Source organism: Podarcis gaigeae, assembly GCF_964106915.1.
Source record: "Podarcis gaigeae genome assembly, chromosome: 6".
NCBI classification, from domain to species: Eukaryota; Metazoa; Chordata; class Lepidosauria; order Squamata; family Lacertidae; genus Podarcis; species Podarcis gaigeae.
In genome coordinates, this window is record NC_139682.1 from 4,007,889 (window position 1) to 4,030,755 (window position 22,867).

The window sequence follows — 22,867 nt, forward strand, 5'->3', positions numbered from 1 at the left end:
ACCTCTCCATTCTGAAGGAAATCAGCCCTGACTGCTCACTGGAAGGACAGATCCTGAAGCTGAGACTCCAAGACTTTGGCCACCTCAGGAGAAGAGAAGACTCCCTGGAAAAGACCCTGATGCTGGGAAAGATGGAGGGCACAAGGAGAAGGGGACGACAGAGGACGAGATGGTTGGACAGTGTTCTCGAAGCGACCAGCATGAGTTTGACCAAACTGGGGGAGGCAGTGGAAGACAGGAGTGCCTGGCGTGCTCTGGTCCACGGGGTCCCAAAGAGTAGGACACGAATAAACAACAGCATCAATAAGTCCAAACTTTTGTCCTTCCAAATTATGCATTCTTTCCACTACATCATAAGTGTAGTGTTCCTTTCTTCCCTCTTTCTTTCTTTTTTTTTCCAGGACGATACACCCCTTTGGGGAAGACCAGACTTCTATTCTTTGCCAGTCTGCGGACCATCCTAAGCCACAGCTCCTACACCCGGCTCCTTGCAGGTTTCTTGTTGGCATCGCTGGCCTTCCAGGTAACCTATGGCTGGGTAACAGGGCTTTATGGGGCGGACATGGGACACAATTGCTCAGCAGTACACTGAATTTGCCGGATGGGCCATAGCTCAGCAGTAGAGCCTTGGACCCACGTACCTACGGGACCGCCTCTCCTGGTATGCCCCGCGGAGGACCTTAAGGTCCACAAATAACAACACTTTGGAGGTCCAGAGCCTCAAGGAGGTTAGATTGGTTTCAACTAGGGCCAGGGCCTTTTCAGCACTGGCCCCGAAGTGGTGGAATGCTCTGTCACAAGAGACTAGGGTCCTGCGGGACTTGACATCTTTCCGCAGGGAAAGAGACATCTTTCCTGCAAGACAGAGATGTTCCGCCTGGCCTTTGGTTTGGACTCGGTCTGACCCTTACGTTTCTCTCCCATTATGGTCTTGATTTATTGGCTATTTTAAAATGAGGCTGCATTTTAAATTGCATTTTAGCCTGTATTTTAATTTGGTCCCCCCATTAAGTTTTTACTGTGATTGTATTGGTGTTAGCTGCCCTGAGCTCTGGCTGGGGAGGGCGGGGTATAATTAAAATTTATTATTATTACGGAGACGGGGGTGGCACTCTGGGTTAAACCACAGAGCCTAGGACTTGCCGATCAGAAGGTCGGCGGTTCGAATCCCCATGACGGGGTGAGCTTCCGTTGCTCGGTCCCTGCTACTGCCAACCTAGCAGTTCGAAAGCAAGTCAAAGTGCAAGTAGATAAATAGGTACCACTCTGGCAGGAAGGTAAACGGCATTTCCATGCGCTGCTCTGGTTCACCAGAAGCGGCTTAGTCATGCTGCCCACATGCCCCAGAAGCTGTACGCCAGCTCCCTCGGCCACTAAGGCGAGATGAGCACCACAACCCCAGAGTCGGTCACGACTGGACCTAATGGTCAGGGGTCCCTTTACCTTTACCTTTTAACCTTTCTTGAATTATTTGCACGGTCCGTTGCCAGCTTACAAAGCCTGGTGCCCAGCACACAGGTGCACCCTGCTTTGCAGGTGCCACTGATTGGCAGCATGTGCAAAACGCACTTTCAGTCCAGGTGTATCTTTACCTGCCCCAGGTAAGGGCAGGTGAGTGTGGCTTGACCAAAAGAACCTGGCAAGGTGGTGTTTCCCCACCACTGATTTCCATTCGGAAAACAGCCTCCTTGACAGTCACTGAGGATAAAAATGGAAGCAATGGTTTAGCAGGGAGTGGCATGCCACCCTCGCCCGTTCAGTGCCCGAATGCTCTCTGAGGCTCTTCCGTTTCCACCCACAGCTCGCCCAGGGAATCTTTGCTTTCTTCTGCACTCATGCAGCTGGACTGCCTGGGAGCTTCCAGCATCTGGTGCTCATCATGCTGGTACGTATTGCCTGACCTTTTTAAAAAAAATATTTTTATTTTATTTTTCAAATATAAATTTATAATAAAATCAAACCCATTTCCATATACAGTGGTATCTTGGTTTTCGAGCATCTTGGAAGCCGAACATTTTGGTTATTGAATGCTGAAAACGCAGAAGTAAATGCTTACATTTCGGAAGTCAAACGGCTGCGTTTCCCCCCCATTTTCTGCATTGACTTTGCAGACCGCCCTTTGAGCCACGGTTGTCAAATGTTTCGGATGTCGAATGGTCTTTCAGAACAGGTTATATTCCACAACTGGGGTACCACTATAGAGAGATTTCTCTGAATCTCGAGACCTCCCCTCCATCCTAATGTCAAGGTTTTCAACTGCGTATTATATCAAATCTATATTTTATATCTATCCATATTATCCACAGCGTTTGTTACATTACAAGTGAGATTAAAATCCTGCTAATGTTTTCGTCTGCTTACAGTGGTCTCTTAAATAAATTATAATTCCCCCCCTCCTTTTTTGAAGTTTTTGTTTTCTTGGTTCCTGAGCTTTCCAGTTAGTTTTGAAATTTTAGCTTAATCCAACAGCTTAGTTGAACATAACATACAATAAGCATAACATACAACAATACAAACAACCAAATAAAAGACTTCCTTTATCCTGTATCTGCCCTCATTATTTACTTCTTATAAGCTGTTTCCTTTATGGATAAGAATTAAGATTTTTCTAATTATAACTTAAATATCCACAAAGTCTCCTGCAGACATTAATCAAGACAAGTCCAGGTATGTATTTTAGGGCATTGATTTGTGAAGTATTCTCTGCATTTCCCCCCATGCTTTTTGAAACTCTTGTCTAGTGTGATCTCTAGCTGCCTCTGTTAATCTAGCCAGTTCAATATACTCTAACAGTTTGTCTTGCCATTCCTTTTTTGTTGTGCCAAAGAGCTCTGGGTCATACGGGGTGTTGAGTTTTCTCTCCCCTTTTGCCTCCAGGTGGTCGCCTGCCTCTCCATCCCTGTCTGGCAGTGGTTCCTGGTAAGGTTTGGGAAGAAGATGGCTGTCTTCATAGGCCTCTCGGTGAGTGTCCATCACAAGACCTGTTCTCAATCACTTGTCTGCATTTTGCCTTTTTCAGTTGCAATTGCAGAGGGTGGCGACAAGGAAAAGGGACCGTTTCAGCCACGGCTTCCTGCTCATGGCATGCTCTTCCCAGGGAAGCCTGCCTGGCACCGTCATTGACATCTTTAATAATAATAATAATAATAATAATTTATTTATACCCCACCCATCTGGCTGGGTTTCCCCAGCCACTCTGGGCGGCTTCCAACAAAGTATCAAAATACAATAATCTGTTAAACATTAAAAGCTTCCCTAAAGAGAGCTGCCTTCAGATGTCTTCTAAAAGTCTGGTAGTTGTTCTTCTCTTTGACATCTGGTGGGAGAGTGTTCCACAGGGCGGGTGCCACCACCGAAAAGGCACTGGACAGATTAAGTCAGAGGTCAGCGAACTTTTTCAGCAGGGAGCCGGTCCACTGTCCCTTAGACCATATTTGGGGGGGGAGGGGAATGAATGAATTCTTATGCCCCACAAACAACCCAGAGATGCATTTTAAATAAAAACACACATTCTACTCATGTAATAATACCAGGCAGGCCCCACAAATAACCCAGAGATGCATTTTAAAGAAAAGCACACATTCTACTCATGTAAAAACACGCTGATTCCGAGACCATCCGCGGGCCAGACTGAGAAGGTGATTGGGCCGGATCCGGCCCCTGGGCCTTAGATTGCCTACCCCTGGATTAAGTCAACTGTTCTCTTGTTTGTTGATGTTTCCTGCCGCTGAAGTTTCCCGCTGTTGCTGGGTCTGTTTCATAAGTTTCATAATAGTTTTCCTGAAGTTTATTATCTGTTTTTATTATATACTTTATGCTCTTTTTAAAAGTTGCTTAGAGACTCGCCCCCCCCCCCCAGCTTTTACACTTTTCTATAAGTGACTAACAAGCCAAATAAATTTTCCAGTAATGTAACAAACCTGTGATGTGGAGAAAAAAACCTTGGATGAGGCCCTTTTCTCCACCAGGCATTGTGCCAGGAGAGAGCAGGATTGGAGCATCTCTGAAATTTTTCTACCCTGCAGATTAAAAGTGCTAAGTACTTAAAAGTACTATGTCAGTGAAAAGCACCTGACACATCTAGGATGTGCTGAGAGAGAGAGAGAGAGAGAGAGAGAGAGAGAGTCAGTGAGATTATGCATTTCCAAAAGAGAGATATTGGTCCAAGACTGCACTGTGACTGCAGAGGTGAGCCTTAAACACTGTATATCACCTAATATAATGTTAAGAGCCAACTGGCTATAGAAAACCATCAGGGACAGGTTGGAAAAATATATATGCCAAATTCCAGAGGGGTAACAAATGAGACCTACAAGTAAAGCTGTAGATCAGGTTGTGGAACTCCTGCTGCGCTCCACAGGCTTGCGGATAGCTGCCTGAAGCCCCCGGAGTGCAGCCTTTGAAGCCTCCGCAGAACAGAGGGGTGCCTTCACCCCGCTGCCCTGCGAAGGCTTTGCGCAGCCTGCATTCGCTCTATAGGACGCACAAACATTTCCCCTTAATTTTTGGAGGGGAGAAAGTGCGTCCTATAGAGCGAAAAATACGGTAGATGGCTGTGAGGAAGTGAGGGCTTTCCATCTTGTCAACTGATGGAGGAAGACCAGCAGGAACGAGCTGCTGTGCTCATTAGGCCTGACATCCCACCAAGTCTGTGGAGGTTGAATTTTTGCTAATAAAGAATTCACCCCATCTTTGAACTGTGTGATTACGGACTGGCATGCCTCTGTGACAAGACCCCCATGGGAATCCCGCAAGCAGGACCTGAGTGCGAGAGCAGCTCTCCCCACTTGCGATTTCCCACAACTGGCATTCAGGTGTATCCCATCTCTGACAGCGTAGGTAGATCAGGTAGCCATCCTGGCTACTAGTTGTCGATGAGGTGGCTCTTTTTCCTCTTTTTCTTTCCTCTCCTCCTCCCGCTCACCTTGTCTGCTGCAGCTGATCATCCCGTCTCTCATTGTTATCACGGTCGTGACCCACAACTTCCTGGTCTACGTCTTCATGGTCGCCCTGGCAGGAAGCAGCCTCGCCGTCCTCTACTTGTTGCCATGGTGAGCGGAAGGGAAGTCCCGAACAATAGCGGGCTCGTCTGGGGAGGGCGTATCGCATCCGGACGGAAGCTTCCTGAAATCCCGTGCTATGCTTTCCAGCATTTCGGCACTCCGGGAACTCTCAGAGGCACTTGGTTCATAAAATGCAGCGCTACACACATGGATGTGAGAAAAACAAGCATGAGAGAGATCTATAACAGGGTCTGCCGCTGCATTTGCTTCAGCAAGTTTTTCCGTTTGGAGTTTTCTGAGAGCCAATGTGGTGTAGTGGTTAAGAGAGGTAGTCTCGTAATCTGGGGAACCGGGTTTGCGTCTCCGCTCCTCCACATGCAACTGCTGGGTTACCTTGGTCCAGTCACACTTCTCTGAAGTCTCTCAGCCCCACTCACCTCACAGAGTAAGGAAGGGAAAGGAGATTGTTAGCCGCTTTGAGACTCCTTTGGGTAGTGATAAAGCGGGATATCAAATCCAAACTCTTCTTCCTCTTCTTCTAATTCGTACTTGCCCCTTGGCACAACCAGCCCAAGAGATTTTGCCGCTTGAGGCAAAACAAAATGAGGTGGCTGGAGGTGGCCCAGGGAAGTCCCGATACTCTGAAGGCAGTGGGAGAGAAAATGGGGGGCTGGAGGTGGCAATGGCAGCAGGCACAGAAGGTGGCAAGCGGCACGCTCCTTGTGAACCAGATCTACCTTCCCTCCCAGCTTCGCCCAGCCTTCTGCCTGAGGCGACTGCCTCACTGAGGCTAATGGATGAGCCGGCCTTGCCCCTCAATCTCATCTGTCTTTCAATACGATGATACGATATGGTAATCTTTATTGTCGTTGTCCCATACAGAACAACGAAATTGAAAAAATCTACAACAGACATTCAAAAACCAACAAGCCTGCTATCCCAGCCTGGTTAACCCCCTAAAAATACCCCATAATTAAATACAATATACTCCCACAGAAACTACCTTACACTGCGTTTAGAACCAAAATCGCATTTGGTTTCTCAGGCGGCTAGTCCTAGTCTTTATAACCCTGTTAAAGAAGCTGAAAGAGATTATTTCCTGGGTGCGCACTATCCTGCGCTATCTCTACAGCTTTCTTATGGCACCTGGAAGCGTAGATTTGTTCCAAGGTGGGAAGGGTGCACCCAATTATTTATTAGCACCAGCAAAGCTCCTAAGAGCCTGCATTATTCCTCTAGCACCCTTTCAGCACCCAGGGAAAATTGTGCCCCCAGCTGGAGGGTTGTCAGAACCTTTAGGGACATCTAGTATCTCGATTTCAGGCTAATTTTGTCCACTGGGACTGGCAGCAGCTCTGCGAGGTCCGTGGCAAATGTAGCATAGCAAAGTCCCCGAGTGCCTGGGAAGTCTGAGTCCCTGGGCTTCGTCCCTTTTGCACCAACAGTTGCTATTTTGCCGGTTGAATTTTTGAGATAAGGAAAACGATGGAGGGAACCGCACTTGCTTGACACAGATTCCTTGCAAAGGAATCGGAACGAATGCTCGACAGGCAACCTCCCTGCAGACTTTGTGCAAAAACATTGAGTAAGGTAAAGGTAAAGGACCCCTGACCATCAGGTCCAGTCGTGGCCGACTCTGGGGTTGCGCACTCATCTCGCTCTATAGGCGTTTGTCCACAGACAACTTCCGGGTCATGTGGCCAGCATGACTAAGCCGCATCTGGCGAACCAGAGCAGCGCATGGAAACGGTGTTTACCTTCCCGCCAGAGTGGTACCTATTTATCTACTTGCACTTTGACGTGCTTTCGAACTGCTAGGTTGGCAGGTAAAGGTAAAGGTAAAGGTACCCCTGCCCGTACGGGCCAGTCTTGACAGACTCTGGGGTTGTGCGCCCATCTCACTCAAGAGGCCAGGGGCCAGCGCTGTCCGGAGACACTTCCGGGTCACGTGGCCAGCGTGACATCGCTGCTCTGGCGAGCCAGAGCCGCACACGGAAACGCCGTTTACCTTCCCGCTGGTAAGCGGTCCCTATTTATCTACTTGCACCCGGAGGTGCTTTCGAACTGCTAGGTTGGCAGGCGCTGGGACCGAGCAGCGGGAGCGCACCCCTGCCGCAGGGATTCAAACCGCCGACCTTTCGATCGGCAAGTCCTAGGCGCTGAGGCTTTAACCCACAGCGCCACCTGCGTCCCAGGTTGGCAGGAGCAGGGACCAAAAAACGCAGCTTCTCCAGCCAGTACAGCTAATATTATTATAATGACGTATATAATCTTCCCATAATAATTTCACAGTAGGGCATAGTACTAAAGAAACTAATGATCTGCCTTCCTTTTCACTTAGAGAATTCCACACAACACAAATAATCCCATGCATCATTTATAAAAGCGTAACGGGGGAAACTGTAGGAAAATAACAGATGGTAAGTAGAAAGAGTTTGACCAAACTGCGGAAGGCAGTGGACTCAGAGGTGCCTGGCGTTCTCTGGTCCATGGGGTCACGAAGAGTCGGACACGACTAAACGACTAAACAACAACAAGTAGAAAGAATCCAAAATAATTTTTTAAGGAACTAATGGATGCACTGGTTTTTCAGAGCTGAAAAGGGACTGACTGTTGTTGTTTTTTATCTTTTCGCTTGCTGCGTTTTCCAAGTGTGTACAGTATCTGTTACTAAAAACCTCTATGAGACGATATGGGGGAAACTTTTATCACTAGATATCAAACATTAAAGGTAAAGGTAAAGGGACCCCTGACCATTCGGTCCAGTCGTGACCAAATCTGGGGTTGCGCACTCATCTCGCTCTATAGGCGTTTGTCCACAGACAGCTTCCGGGTCATGTGGCCAGCATGACTAAGCCGCATCTGGCGAACCAGAGCAGCGCACGGAAACGCCATTTACCTTCCCACCGGAGCGGTACCTATTTATCTACTTGCACTTTGATGTGCTTTCAAACTGCTAGGTTGGCAGGAGCAGGGACCGAGCAACGGGAGCTCACCCCGTCGCGGGGATTCGAACTGCCGACCTTCTGATCAGCAAGTCCTAGGCTCAGTGGTTTAACCCACAGCGCCACCCATGTCCCTTAATATATTGAGATTTATGCTTAACAGGGAAGTTGTCTTGAAGCAACCTTAGATTTGCTCGTTCATGGGTGAATTGTTGCTTGATGCTGTGGTGACTGTCTTGCAGGTGCAAACCTCCTGACTTGATCTCCTCCTGTTCCCTAGGTCCATGCTTCCAGACGCAGTGGATGATTTCAAGCTGCAGAACCCCACCTGCCTCAACCTGGAAGCTTTCTTCTACTCGTTCTACGTTTTCTTCAACAAGCTCGCCGCCGGCCTCTCCCTTGGGATTTCCACCATGAGTTTGCAGTAAGCCCCTTCGTTCCAGCCTTGTTGCTCCTAAGCCACAAACACTGTCCCCAAATCCCTTTCGCTTGTCGTGTTCCTTTATGTGCTCTGTTTATAATAAGATCAAGGTTTCTAAAATAATGAAGGCCTCATCCACCATCCTCTCTGCGTCTCTCAGCTTTTCCTGGCTAGGCACACATTTAAAGGTTAAACCACAGTACCGCTCCAGCGAGAAGGTAAAGGGTGTTTCTGTGCGCTGCTCTGGTTTCGCCAGAAGCGGCTTAGTCATGCCGGCCACATGACCAGGAAAAACTGTCTGCAGACAAATGCCAGCTCCCTCGGCCTTTAAAGCGAGATGAGTGCCGCGACCCCAGAGTCGTTCACGACTGGACTTAATTGTCAGGGGTCCCTTTACCTTTTACAAATAACCCAGAGATGCATTTTAAATAAAAGCACACATGTAAAAACACGCTGATTCCTGGACCGTCCGTGGGGTGGATTGAGAAGGCGATTGGGCCAGATCCAGCCCCCGGGCCTTAGTTTGCCTACCCATGACCTAGAGGCAGAGCTGGCTTAAGAGCCCTCATGGTGCAGTGGTTAGAGTGCTGGACTAGGACCTGGGAGACCAGGGTTCAAATCTCCCACTTGGCCATGGAGCTCCCACTGGGTGACCTTGGGCCAGTCTGTAGTTTAACCTTCCTCACAGGGTTGTTGTTGTGAGGATAAATGAGGAGGAAGGGAACCACGCTCCTTGGAGGGAAAAGTGGCATATAAATAAATAAATAATCTTTTTTTTTTTTAAATACTTTCCCAGTTTTGCAGGTTACAGAGCCACGGACTGCACACATAACCCCCAGGTTGTCCTGACGCTGCAAATTCTCATGGCCCCTGTTCCCATTGCCCTGCTGCTCTCCTCCATGGCCGTCTTCTTCTCCTACCCCATCGACGAGAAGCGGAGGAAACAGATCAGAGTGGAAATGGAGGCGACTGGGTAAGGATGGGGTTCCCCCATGTGGAGCAGAAGAGTTGGAGAACCTTAAAGCGGTGGGGGGTCGCCCCAAATTAAAGGCACAGGCTTCCCTATCCTAAAAGGTTGGGTTGGGCATTTTAGACCACATGTACAATCCCGTTTAAAACGGGAGACAGACCTTGCTGGATTAACCCATGCCCTTTCAGGCTGAAGTCTGACTGGCCTCGGAGACCTTACAATTTTTCCCCAAGGCGCTCATGATTTGACTTGGGTGGGTTTTCGGGATTGTGATGCAGTGGCAGGAAAACTTAAACAAGGCTCCGTCGAGCTGGACCAGACACATTCAAAGAATCTGTAGGGGCACCACGTTAGCAAAAGAGCTCACTGAAATGACCACCAACAGGTAAGACAAGATCGTGCTGTAGATGTCAACTGGCTTGGCAGTCAAGTCATTCCATCTTTCCAGGGAACCCTGAGAAATAATAATAATAATAATAATAATAATAATAATAATAATAATTTATTATTTATACCCCGCCCATCTGGCTGGGTTTCCCCAGCCACTCTGGGCAGCTTCCAACAAAATATTAAAATACAGTAGTAGTCAAACATTAAAAGCTTCCCTAAACAGGGCTGCCTTCAGATGTCTTCTAAAAGTCTGGTAGTTGTTTTTCTCTTTGACATCTGGTGGGAGGGCGTTCCACAGGGCGGGTGCCACCACCGAGAAGGCCCTCTGCCTGGTTCCCTGTAACTTGGCTTCTTGCAGGGAGGGAACCACCAGAAGGCCCTTGGCGCTGGACCTCAGTGTCCGGGCAGAACGATGGGGGTGGAGACGCTCCTTCAGATATACTGGATATGCTTTCATTGGGGCTGAAGGAGACAAAAGAAAATGCACAGAGAGGGAAGAGAGGCCTATCTCCTTCCACTGACCTTATCCAGCCAAAATCACCTATCCACCCACCCCCAAAAGTCTTACCCCTGCCTCCTGGCCATAGCCCAGATGAGGCCTATCCTGGATCCCAAAACTGCTTCCCCCAGATGTGATGTGGGGTGAGTGGCAGGTGGAGAGACGGCTGTTTATGCACAATTTGCAGTGCGTTCCCAATGGTGCCTGCACATGTGAAATATACTCAGAGTCGGGAGTGGATTTCATGCTCTTTATTCAGCTCATAGTGGTGAGGAGGAATGAAAGTCCCCTCAATGTATCTGCTTTATATACATTATTTACACAATGGGCTGCATGTGATTGGCTAATTCCGGAATTCTCCTGTAGGCCAATCAGGTTGTGGATTCACTTCCACCTGGAGCTGGATTGGGTGGCTCCTCCAGACCAATCATACTGCTGCATTGTTCTAGGACCACTCAGACTGCTGCCTTCTGAATCCTATTGTTCTAGGACCAATCAGACTGCTGCATTTTGGATCCTATTCTTCTAGGACCAATCAGACTGCTGCAGTTTGGATCCTAATCAACTCAGTACATAACACCATCTTTGCTGGGGCTGATGGGAATTGTAGTCCAACAACTTCCGGGGGTACCAGGTCTGCAAAGGCTGCTCTATGAGTTTGTTTGCCCCCTTTCGGAGAGCTCTTCCATAATTTCCCTCTCTGCACTGACCTTTAGACGCTGAGTCGCTCCTCCAATTTCACGTTCATCTTTGCTGTTTTTTCTAAGCAGGCATCAGGGTCAGACAGAACGCCCAGAATCAGAGGCGAGTTAGTCTCTGGAGGGAATTCATGACTACTTGCGGGAAAGTCTCTGGCGTCTTCCTTTTTTTCATCCGGGAGCAGCAGTGAAGACATCTCGAGCGCTTCCGCAAGATGCCAAAGAAATTAACTCCACGGAGCTCGACGTTTTTACAACCATCTCTTGCCCAGGGACAAATCCCTGAGGATGGAACGAGCAGAGACTTCGCTTTAAAAACTGGAATGAACTTCTTTCTCAGGGGATAAGGAACAAGCTGGTGGTTCTACAAACGCAGGGACTTTTAATGTACATTAATGTAACAAATATCCCTTGCCTTGGAAAGAGAATGGATTGTGCTATGATTCAGTGAGTCGTCTTCTGCACTTATACGATTTATGTAAGCTCCTCACATATGAGTAAGGAAACTAGGCCAAATGCATATTCAATTTCAGGACATTTTAGAGAACTGGAACTCAGCTGCCCGGAGGTTGACCCCGGGCAGCTGCACTCAATATCATTATGGGTCTCTCTCAACCCCAGTCGTTTTCACAGGTCTTTTGGTCTTCTGCAATCTCCAGAACACAAAGCTATCTTATTTGCAAGCTGAACTGGGACCTTTATGCATTCATCTGTATGGTGGCATCGGTTTGATACCTACCCATGACAAAAAGGATGCTTATTTAGCTCAGTTTAGAGAGGCAGAGGGCATGATCTTAGCGGTAGAGAACATGTCGTGAATATTGAAGGTCTCAGGTTCCACCTTCAGTGTCTTGAGTTAAAAGATCTCAGGTTAGGAGGGCTGAGGAGCTGATTGGAGAGTCAGAGTAGATAACTCTGAGCTAGAAGGATCTGTGTCCAGAGGGAAATAAGATGTGACTCACCCAGCTGGCCTGGCATGAGTTGACCTTTCTCCAGGTCCTGACATTCTTCTGACAGGCTATTAGCATTATGTTCCCAAGCGCTCCAGGTCAAGGCTGAACATGCTGATGAGACCTCCTTGACCCAGACCGATCCTTAGCTTCCAACCTCCCCTACAAAATAGCCTCGTAGTTTCCACTTTCCTGGTTATGGGAATCGCCTCCCTCCGGTGGGGGACAAGGCTCTGGTGCCCACCAGCTCTCCCAACGTGGTCCCAGCCTCCTGACGACACGACGCCTGCCTGTTTGTGAGGCTATGGATGCCGACATCCTTCGAGCCATTTAGCAACGGAATCTTGTGGTCTGGTCTATTTCGGTATGTGCTAATGTGGTTGCCATGCACACTGATGGCTTTTATCTGTGTTTTTAACTAGACTGCGAGTCGTTAGTGATTTGCCTCTTTATTGCACAGAGCCAGAGCAACAATAGGTGCTTTGTGAATCACACCGTGGAGCCAGGTTGACATTTCAGAAATAAGATTCCTTTTTAAAAATAATAACAATTAATTAGGGTGGTGTTTTTTTCCAGGGGGAGTTGTATGTGACTAAGAAGCTGCGGCTGATCATGTCTCAGTTGCAGAAGCTTTATTCTTCCAGTGCAAACAGCATTCCCCTTCGTGCCTCTCATTGCTATGTGACTGGGATCAGGGGGGTCAAAGGTTGTGACTTATTAAGGTAGGCCTGAGATTTCCCCCCACTGGAATCCTACCGCCAGGAAGATAGAAGACAGAGAACACCAAAATGTTGAAAAGCTTAATGCAGCGTTTGGATTCTCTGTCAAAAACATAGACAGTTGCTGCAACGTATTGGATTCAAAGAGTCCTTCAGTCAACACACACACACACACTTGCTGTTGGACAAGCCATTCTTCTCTAGACATTTTGTTAAGTTCTGGGTGAATATATCAGAGGACACAGTGATTCTTCAAACAGCTCTTGTTTATTCACAGGCCAGAACAGAACTGGGCTGAAGGGTTCAGCCAGCCTGCTTATATAGAACTCGACTACAAAGCAACAGTAACAACTTTCTGTAACTATCCAATCACTGAACGTCACTTTCATTTCCTTATTTGCATATGCGGACCTGAGTGAAAACTATCTACAGTATCCCCCTGCTGGCCCAGGGTGAGAACTTCAGGACATAACACCCCTCCCCACCGAGATAAGGCGTTAGTTACAATCGTAATGGTTTCCTTATATACAGCACTACACGTAATGGTTCAATTAGGCACAAAAACATATTGGTTACATTTCACATACTTCCATTAGATCGACAGTGTTGCATGTCCAACAACACAGTCCTTTAAGTAAGTTGGGCACTTGGATACTATACTGGCCCATCTTACAGAGTTGTTGTAAGGGTCACAGTGTACATGAAATGGTTTGAAAACTCTAAAGAGCCACACAGATGTGATCTCTTTTTATTACGACCACAGCTATGCCCAGATTCTCGACAGATTCAGCACTGCTACATGCAATGCTTCTCTGATCTTCCTCAGCAAAGACCTGGGGAAACAGAAGCAGTTGCGCTGTTGCCTTTGCTGAAAAGCGGCTGATTTCTCGTCTGCAACCCAGGGCCAGAAACGCACTTCAGGAGTGGGATGCTGTGTACAGCTTGTTCCCTCTCTGCCCCTGCAGCTTCATTCCCATTATATTCTGGGTTGCTCCCTCCCCCTTCCGAAAGGCGGCGGCTTTTTGGTGCCAGGAAATCAAAAGCTGCTGTTATCCCATCCTACTAAAAGCTTCACAATTGGTGTAATTTGTATTCAGGTATTCTTGTAACTAGCATGTTACACCGTGTGGGCTGGAAGAGTAACGAGCGTCAAGCTGTGCTTTATACTTTGGAGTTTGACTGAATATTTGCATTTTCCGACATCTCTCGAGTTGTTTCGTTTCAGCTGACAAAAGCTGCCTTTCTCATTTTGTATTTTGTATGCTTTGACAACCCATACAGATGTTTCTGTTTCCTCCCTTCTCATACACAGTCCCTTATTCTTCAGCGAAAGGGGGGGGGGAGCATCTATCCCATTCCTGCCTCTCCCTTCTGTGTGTTTGCAGTGGAGAGTGCTGAGGGAAAGCACATATACAGTGGTACCTCGGGTTACAGATGCTTCAGGTTAAAGACGCTTCAGGTTACAGACTCCGCTATCCCAGAAATATTACCTCGGGTTAAGAACTTTGCTTCAGGATGAGAACAGAAATTGTGCTCTGGTGGCGCAGCAGCAGCAGGAGGCCCCATTAGCTAAAGTGGTGCTTCAGGTTAAGAACAGTTTCAGGTTAGGAACGGACCTCCGGAACGAATTAAGTACTTAACCTGAGGTACCACTGTATAGGGAAGGAGGTGGCTTTTCTTCTGCAGTGTGGGCTGAAGACTCCTTTTGTTTCTTGGAAAATGGGAATAGGAGACGGGGCCCCAGGTACCTCAGAGATGGACCGGCCTGTGGTGAAACACATACAGTGGTACCTTGGTTGTCGAACTTAATCCATTCCGTTCAACTCCCGGAACCTTTCGAAAACCAAAGCACAGCTTCCGATTGGCTGCAGCAGCTTCCTGAACTCATTCGGAAGCCACAGAAGCCGCGTCGGATGTTCAGCTTCCAAAATAACGTTTGCAAACCGGAACACTTACTTCCGGGTTTGCAGCGTTCGGGAGCTGATTTGTTCGGGAGCCAAGCCGTTTGATAACCAAGGTACCACTGTAGTTGATTTCAATGCTAGGCGATGGGCATTTTCTGCAGACGGGGATTGATTGGGATAGGTTGGTGGGCAAGACAAGCTAAACAGCAAGTGGGACTTATGGCAAATGGTTGCAGCGTGGAGTGCTCCTGTTGTGAGATGCTCATAAGAACACGAGAGCCCTGCTGTGTCAGGGCACAGCCTCATCGAGTCCAGCATTTTGTTCTCAAAGTGGCCAGCCAAATGCGGATAGGAAGCCCTCAAGCAGTACTCAGAGCAGAGGCACACTCTTCACAGTTGCATCAGGCTGGAGAAGGCTGCCTTAGGCTACCGTATTTTTTGCTCCATAAGACGCACCTGACCATAAGACGCACATAGTTTTTAGAGGAGGAAAAGAAGAAAAAAAATTCTGAACAAAACAGTGGATGTATGATTTTTTGGGTGCAGGCTGTAGCCATGGACATGCTATGTGATCTGATGGTGAATTTGGGGTGACCCAATGTAAAAATCCTGAGGATCCATAGGCTTTTACCTCCCCACCCCCCAGGCAGCCTCCCTTATCTCTCTCCCAATCCCACGGATCAGCTGCTTCCTTTCAACACCCCCTTCCCTCTTGTTTGCCTTACTGTCTTTTCCTTAGCTGGAGCAGTTTTTTGCTCCTCCTTTTCTTCTAATTTCTCTCCTCATTGATTTAGTCTTCCTGTTTCCGCCCTTTGCAAGTTTGTTGTCTTTACCTCCCCCCTCCCAGGCAGCCTCCTTTATTGCTAGCATCCCTTATCTCCCTCCCCGATCGCTTGCTGATTAGTGGCTTTGTTTCCACACCCACTTCCCTCTTAAAAAACAACATGATCTGCTTTTTGTCCATGGGCAATTTGGCTCCAGGGACCACGCATTTGCTCCATAAGACGCACAGACATTTCCCCTCACTTTTTAGGGGGAAAAAAGTGTGTCTTATGGAGTGAAAAATACGGTATTTTGAAGGTGCAATAGTTTAGTGGCAAGGCACATTCTTCTCACACAGACTATCCTGCCCCGAAACCTTGCCATCTTCAATTAAAAGGACCAGGAATGGCAGATTTGTCAATGCTTCTCAGTTTGGAGCAGGCAGTTCTAAGCCAGATGGACCCTTGTTTTTTAGCGCTGCAAAACAAGGCTGATAAAGTTTTAGCTTCAGTATGTTCTGATTTTGAAAACTGCAGTGTGAAGAGTAGGTCTTAAACCTTCTGTGCAATTATTTGTCCTTGCCTCTTCTGTTTTAACTCCGCAAGGGCACCCGAAGGAGAAAGATTTCATGACAAGTGCAGCTGCCGTCACTTACATCAGAATCATTCACTTCAAATCGGGGGTTCTTTCTTCTATGCTCTAAAAACTGGATATACTTCTGATAAAAATATATATTCCTAGCTGTGTGTCTCCCCAGAGGGTTTCTCCATTTCAAAGGATAAAGGCTGCTTGTAGTTTGAGAATTAAACTGCCTTTGAATACTGAGCACTCTTCAAAATTTGACCTTACAGAGAATCTTCCATTTTTAGCGATGCCTCGTGACCCTGTCAAAATGAATGCAAAGAAGTAATTTGAGGGGTGTTAAGCTACAAGAAGAGTGTGCTTCGGGGTTTATCTTTCAGTTTGAATATTGATATCTTACTGCACACTTTTAAGTTGATTCCTGAGGTTGAGATGGGCTGAATTGATGAGTTCTGCTGCTGAATTAATTAAGAGCATGAGAATAAAAGCCCAGCTGGATTGGCCAGTGGCTCATCGAGTACAGCATTCTGTTCTCACAGATGCTCCTACGTGTTCAACAGAATATTCAAGGGAACCAAATTGTTGTGATTTATTTATTTGTTTAATTTGTATAGCGCCCTTCATAGATCTCAGGGCCAGTGGCGGAGCTTCAAGCTCCAGCAGGGGGGAGGGGGCGGAGAGCAGGCGGGGGCGGGGCTGGCGCATGTCCCAGGGGTGTGGCATGCGTCCTGCGGGCATGTCATGTGTCTTAGGGGCATGACATGTGTCCCTGGGGTGTGGCATGTGTCCTGGGGGTGTGGCATCTGTCCCGGGGGTATGGCATGCGTCCTGGGGGCGTGGCATGCGTCCTGAGGGCGTGGCATTCATCCTGAGGGCGTGGCATATGTCCTAGGGGCGTGGCATGTGTCCCAGGGGTGTGGCGCCCAGTGCGGGAGTGGGGGAGCAGCCACGATGGCACCCCACCGGGATCGTGCCGCCAGTGGCGGTGCACTTCTCCCGCACCCCTGTTCCTCCGCCAGTGCTCAGTACGGTTCACAGACCCCGCTTCAAGTGCGAAAACACACCTTTGGTGCCAGGAGGACTTACCGTATTATTTGCTCTATAAGACTCACTTTTTCCCTCCTAAAATGTAAGGGGAAATGTGTGTGCGTCTTATGGAGCGAATGCAGGCTGCGCAGCTATCCCGGAAGCCAGAACAGCAAGAGGGATTGCTGCTTTCACTGCGCAGTGATCCCTCTTGTTGTTCTGGCTTCTGAGATTCAGAATATTTTTATCTTGTTTTCCTCCTCCAAAAACTAGGTGCGTCTTGTGGTCTGGTGCGTCTTATAAAGCGAAAAATACGGTATTACATAAAAACACCAGAAGAGCCTGCAGGATCAGGCCTGTGCTGGTCCAGGGGGAGGTTACCGTGGGGCGAGGTCCAGGACCTGAGTTGAGGGTCGGCAGACAGTCCTCCTCGGGCGAAGCGGGGTCCACAGGAACTCCGGGGGAAACAGGACTGGATGCTGGCCGAAACAGCTCATCAACAACGTTGCTTCCGCAACTTGGGACCGGGCTTACTGGCATTTATCTTCTCTGAGGCCAGGGACAGTCCTGGCCCCCAGGAGACCCGCCTCTACCTGGCCTTAAGGCGAGCACTCCTCCTGGGAGAAACCAGTTCCCTTCACCTCTCTGCCCTGAGCCTCTGCAGTTCAGGAGAGGCTGAAGGGTTACTGGGCCCAGGGGGAGACTCACCTGTAGGCACTGAGTCCTCAACCACCTCTGGAGCCAGAGTGGATTCACCTGGTGCCTGCTCCTGAGGATCCGGCACAGGTGCAGGCGCTTCAGAATCAAGGCCCTGCCCCAGTTCAGCCGGCCCTGGAGGCGGGGACTCCTGTGCAGGCTGGGATTCCTCCGGTTCAGCCTCTGAATCGGATTCCCAGGCCATCACAAGGCCTATGTCTCATCTAGTCCATCATCCTGTTCTTACATTGGCTGACCAGATGCCTGAGGGATACCCAGAAAGAAGCAGGATTTGAGCACAAGAATATGCTCCCCTCCTTCAGTTTCCAGCAACTGCTATCTATAAGCGTTCCTGCCTCCAACTGTGGCTACTGTGGCTAGCCCTCTCCTCCATGACTTTGTCCAATCCTCTTTGAAAGTCATTCAAGTTGGTGGCCATCACTGCCTTGTGGGATGGAGTTCCATAGTTTAACGATGTGCTGCACCTGGTCCAGTCGGCATGGGAGCTCCCTCTCGATGTACTTGCAGCATTGCTAATCATGTTTCAGAAGCCTTTGAAACGGTGGCAAGAAAATAACTGAATTCTAATGAGTTCCTGGTCTGGTCCAGTGAAATTGTTCCACCAAGTATCACATTGGGAGGAATTGGGTAGCATAATAATAATAGTAGTAGTAATTCATTCCCCAAAAGTTTTTGATTTGAGTTTCTACTGAAATGAGGCTGCATTTTAATGTTGTACTTTAATCTTGTTTTTAAGTTGTATTTTAATCAATTGTTTTTATACCTGGTGTCAGCTGCCCTGAGCCCGGTCTTGGCTGGGGAGGGCAGGGTATAAATAAAATTTATTGTTGTTGTTGTTGTTGTTGTTGTTGTAATAGGTTTGAGGCATGGTCTCTAGGCAAGCTCAAACCCAGGGAACTGTGCACAGGGACAGAATATCTGCCCTGGTTCATATACTGTGCCGCATGAGAATCACCCAGGCTGCCGTTATGTCTGAATGCGAAAGTGCTGGGACCTGTCTTTTTCCCAGGTTAGATCTTGCATTCCCAACTATGTCTTGCAAAACTGAACTAGATGTTCAGGGATCTGTTGCCTGGCCCTGTCCTAGCCTTAGGGGGAGAGTGTTATTTTTGCTCCCATTAACAGAAGGAGGCAGCCACATCTACCCGGTACATTGGGATTGTGTTTGCTGCAGTCTGCCACCACCGCCAGTCTCTACACAGTATTCATGCTCTTGGCTCCACATATTTCAAGCAGCAAGGTAAGCATTTAACATTCTGCACCTAGGCTTGCCAGAGGCATCCCAAGGAGAAAGTGTGTAGTAATGGGCACCACTTTAAACAGCCCTGGCTTCTTGCAAAGAATTCTGGGAACCATAAATTGTTAAGGGTGCTGGGATTTGTTGGTCCTTGTTCCTATGACAGAACTACAATTCCCAGAGTTCCCTTGGGAGGTGGGATTGATTGTTAAACTACATGGGGAATTGTAGAGTTACAATCCCACCTCCCAGGGAATTCTGGGAAGTGTAGTTCTGTGATGGAACTAGGGGTCCTCTAACAACTCTCAGCACCCAGGATCCTTTGGAGGAAGCCATAGCTGTTAAAATTGTATGACAGTGATTTCAATTTAAGGAGCAGATGGGCCTTAAGAACTGTTTTCCCCCAAGCACTGGTGCTGAGGCATCTGATCAAGACTTGTATTTTAAAATGAGCTTAAAATATATATATTTGCAGATGCTTGTGTGTTTTTATGCCAGGCAGAAGACCAGCTGGCTAAAAGACTTTGGCAGATGTTTATCCTCCTGGACAAAGGCCCCCCCTGATTTATTTATAGCAGGAGCCAAAATTCTCAAAGTTGTAAAAAGGGAATTACAGGCTGGGAGCAAAGGTTACTAGGTTACTGACCATACAGAATACAATCAAGCTGCAAAAGCACTAATTAAGAGTTGGTAAATAGTAGGATTCATTGTTTAACAAAATATAATACCATGTGTCTCCCATTAGAGACTTGAGCCACATTTTCCTAAGGTTATAGGGCAAGAGCTAATGGGAAAAGTAGCTGGCCAGGAAAGGGGGGTGTAAACTGAAGAAGTTTTACTTTGAAAAGGATCTATGTTAATGTATAAGATTTGTTGGCTTAAATGTAATTATGCAAAGGATTTAGAAAGTAAGAAATGCTAGATTCTTATGTTAGATTCTTATTTCATTAATGGTGTGTGAGAATGTGAACCCAAGATCTCTGTTTTAAGACAAAATATAAGACAGAATGAGCATCTGTTTTAACCATCTGTTTTGGAGGGCAAGAAGGGCAAAAGGTGATCTGGTAATTAAGGTGCCTTGTTGAGGCAAATGTAAGATATATGGCTACTTGTTTGCCATTTATAGATAGAAGGAAATATAGCTCTTTGTCTCCCATAAAAGGTAATAGGAAATGGGTGTGTCTTTTATGATTGGTTCTAGCAAACAGCCAATAGGAATTTCAACCAGGCTGATTGGACAGAGGCAGCCAAAGGAGGAGCAAGGGGGCTGGGCTGAGGAAATATAAGTGCTGACCATCAGGGCTGGAGTGGGCAGAGCTTTGGTAACCATATACCACTGTGTCTCTCATTTATTTGTCTGACAAATAAATTATTATTTTAATTTCTCTATTGCTGCGTTGAATATTTCATTCCAGCTAAGCGTTAACCATAAGCAGGGTGCTACAGTGCCTTTTAACTTATTCAGAAATGATGTGGAGTAAGGGCTGAGCAGTGATTATGACACCAGATTATTCAGGGTAGACACAAAGAGGGATTGTGAGCTGCTCCAAAACAACATTTCCAACGGGCATTAAAATTGTGACTGTGGTTTAACGTAAGCAAATGCAGAGTGATTACAATGCTCTGCATACCCTCCAACATTTCTCCAGTGAAAGTTGTTGTTGTTTAGTCGTTCAGTCGTGTTTGACTCTCCGTGACCCCATGGACCAGAGCACTCCAGGCACTCCTGTCTTCCACTGCCTCCCGCAGTTTAGTCAAACTCATGCTGGTAGCTTCGAGAACACTATCCAACCATCTCGTTCTCTGTCGTCCCCTTCTCCTTGTGCCCTCCATCTTTCCCAGCATCAGGGTCTTTTCCAGGGAGTCTTCTCTTCTCATGAGGGGGCCAAAGTATTGGAGCCTAAGCTTCACGATCTGTCCTTCCAGTGAGCACTCAGGGCTGATTTCCAGTGTGGTGTAATGGTTAAGAGCGGCAGTCACATAATCTGGTGAACCAGGTTCGTGTCTCCGCTCCTCCACATGCAGCTGCTGGGTGACCTTGGGCCAGTCACACTTCTGTGAAGTCTCTCAGCCCCACTCACCTCACAGAGTGTTTGTTGTGGGGGAGGAAGGGAAAGGAGGTTGTTAGCCGCTTTGAGACTCCTGAAGGGGAGTGAAAGGCGGGATATCAAATCCAAACTCTTCTTCTTCTTCTTCAAAATGGAGAGGTTTGATCTTCTTGCAGTCCATGGTACTCTCAAGAGAGTCCCATGGACTGCAAGAAGTCCAGCACCATAATTCAAAAGCATCGATTCTTCAGCGATCAGCCTTCTTTATGGTCCAGCTCTCACTTTTCCGCTTAGGCGGGTCTGAACTGGCAGTGACTGACCAGGAAAGGGAGCTTGAGGTGGTGGTAAATACTGTATTTTTTGCTCTATAAGACTCACTTTTTCCCTCCTAAAAAGTAAGAGGAAATGTGTGCGCGTCTTATGGAGCAAATGCAGGCTGCGCAGCTATCCCAGAAGCCAGAACAGCAAGAGGGATTGCTGCTTTCACTGCGCAGCAATCCCTCTTGCTGTTCTGGCTTCTGAGATTCAGAATATTTTTTCTCTTGTTTTCCTCCTCCAAAAACTAGGTGCGTCTTGTGGTCTGGTGCGCCTTATAGAGTGAAAAATACAATAGTTCAATGAAAACTATTGGCATAGTAGGCAGCATCTCTGAAAAGGGTGAATTCTCTAGTATGGATCATCAGGAATGGGACTGAAAACTGCCAATATGGTAATAGTTTTGTAAAAAAAAAAGTGGTGTGACCATCATACATGGACTACTGTGTGCAGCTCCCATCAACTTACCTCAGAAAAAGCTACTTGTTCCACTTCCATCTGGCCTGGGATGCTAGGGCACTGGATGACTCCATCTACAAAGGCATGATTCCATCTATGATAATCTTTATTGTCACTGTCTCATACAGAACAACGAAATAGAAAAATCTACATAAGACATTCAAAACCCAACAACCCTGCTATCCCAGCTATCCCAACCTGGTTAGCCCCCTAAAAACTCTGATACCCCATTTTTAAATACAATACAGTGGTACCTTGGGTTAAGTACTTAATTCGTTCTGGAGGTCTGTACTTAACCTGAAACTGTTTTTAACCTGAAGCACCACTTTAGCTAATGGGGCCTCCTGCTGCCGCCACATCGCCGGAGCATGATTTCTGTTCTCAACCTGAAGCACTATTTCTGGGTTAGCGGAGTCTGTAACCTGAAGCGTATGTAACCCGAGGTACCACTGTATACTCCCTTAGAGACTCCTTACAATGTGTTTAAAACCAAAATCGCATTTGGGTAGAAACCGTTTCTCAGACGGCTAGACCTAGTCTTTATAACCCTGGACCTTCTTCCAGAAGGCAGAAGCTGAAAGAGATAATTTCCGGGGTGTGCACTATCCTGCGCTATCTCTGCAGCTTTCTTATGGAAGCATAGCTTTGATCCAAGGTGGGATCCTGCTGCTGAAGGCATCCAGTGTGGCATTCTCTTCAGTTGCTGAGATCCAGCTGTTCAGTCCCATTCATTCCTTTCCCTCTGAGGACATCAGTGGGAGTCGTTGCCTGGCAACAGCCAATTGCCATCCAGGGATGTCTTGCCTCCCATCACAGGACTTGGCTAGATCCAGCTGCTCTGTTCCATTGTCTGTCCTCAGGGGACATCAGCGGGTTCTGCTGCCTAGTAGGCGGAGGCTGACGGGCAGCATCAAGGATGAGGGCAGGAAATGCCACCTGAATAATCCTGGCACCACCGTGTGTTATTGCTGTTCCCGGTGCCAGACTCAAATGGCGCTTTTTAAATTGTGCGAATCTTTTGCACGCTGTGTTGAAAGCCTATTACATCTGTAAGGCGGAAATTATTTTTCTTTATTTCGTTAAAAATGACACACCACTTGACTGTGAAAAAAAAAGCCCCGGCTATAATCTGGTAACTTTTCTTCAGCTCCGATTCCTTGATCAGTTTGGTTGCTCTTTTCAGAACCTTTTCCAGCTCTTCATTCATTCATTCTACAAAATA

At 47.5% G+C, this 22,867-nt stretch overlaps 1 protein-coding gene across 7 annotated transcripts in view; it reads left to right on the top strand.

Moving 5' to 3' along the window:
- LOC310846976 (sodium-dependent lysophosphatidylcholine symporter 1-B-like) overlaps window positions 1-13,900 on the top strand; it is a 35,090-nt gene extending 21,190 nt beyond the window's left edge. For 3 of the 7 annotated variants that reach the window (XM_083744238.1, XM_083744242.1, XM_083744243.1), the window contains exons 8-14: window positions 402-523; window positions 1,802-1,885; window positions 2,878-2,961; window positions 4,939-5,051; window positions 8,229-8,372; window positions 9,166-9,342; window positions 10,996-13,900. In XM_083744238.1, the coding sequence (XP_083600364.1) occupies window positions 402-523; window positions 1,802-1,885; window positions 2,878-2,961; window positions 4,939-5,051; window positions 8,229-8,372; window positions 9,166-9,342; window positions 10,996-11,041 (770 nt within the window). In that variant the 3' untranslated portion in view covers window positions 11,042-13,900. The remainder of the gene's footprint in view (window positions 1-401; window positions 524-1,801; window positions 1,886-2,877; window positions 2,962-4,938; window positions 5,052-8,228; window positions 8,373-9,165; window positions 9,343-10,995) is intronic. The other 4 variants (XM_083744240.1, XM_083744244.1, XM_083744239.1 and 1 more) reach the window with 3 other exon arrangements.
- Window positions 13,901-22,867: the final 8,967 nt, after the last annotated feature.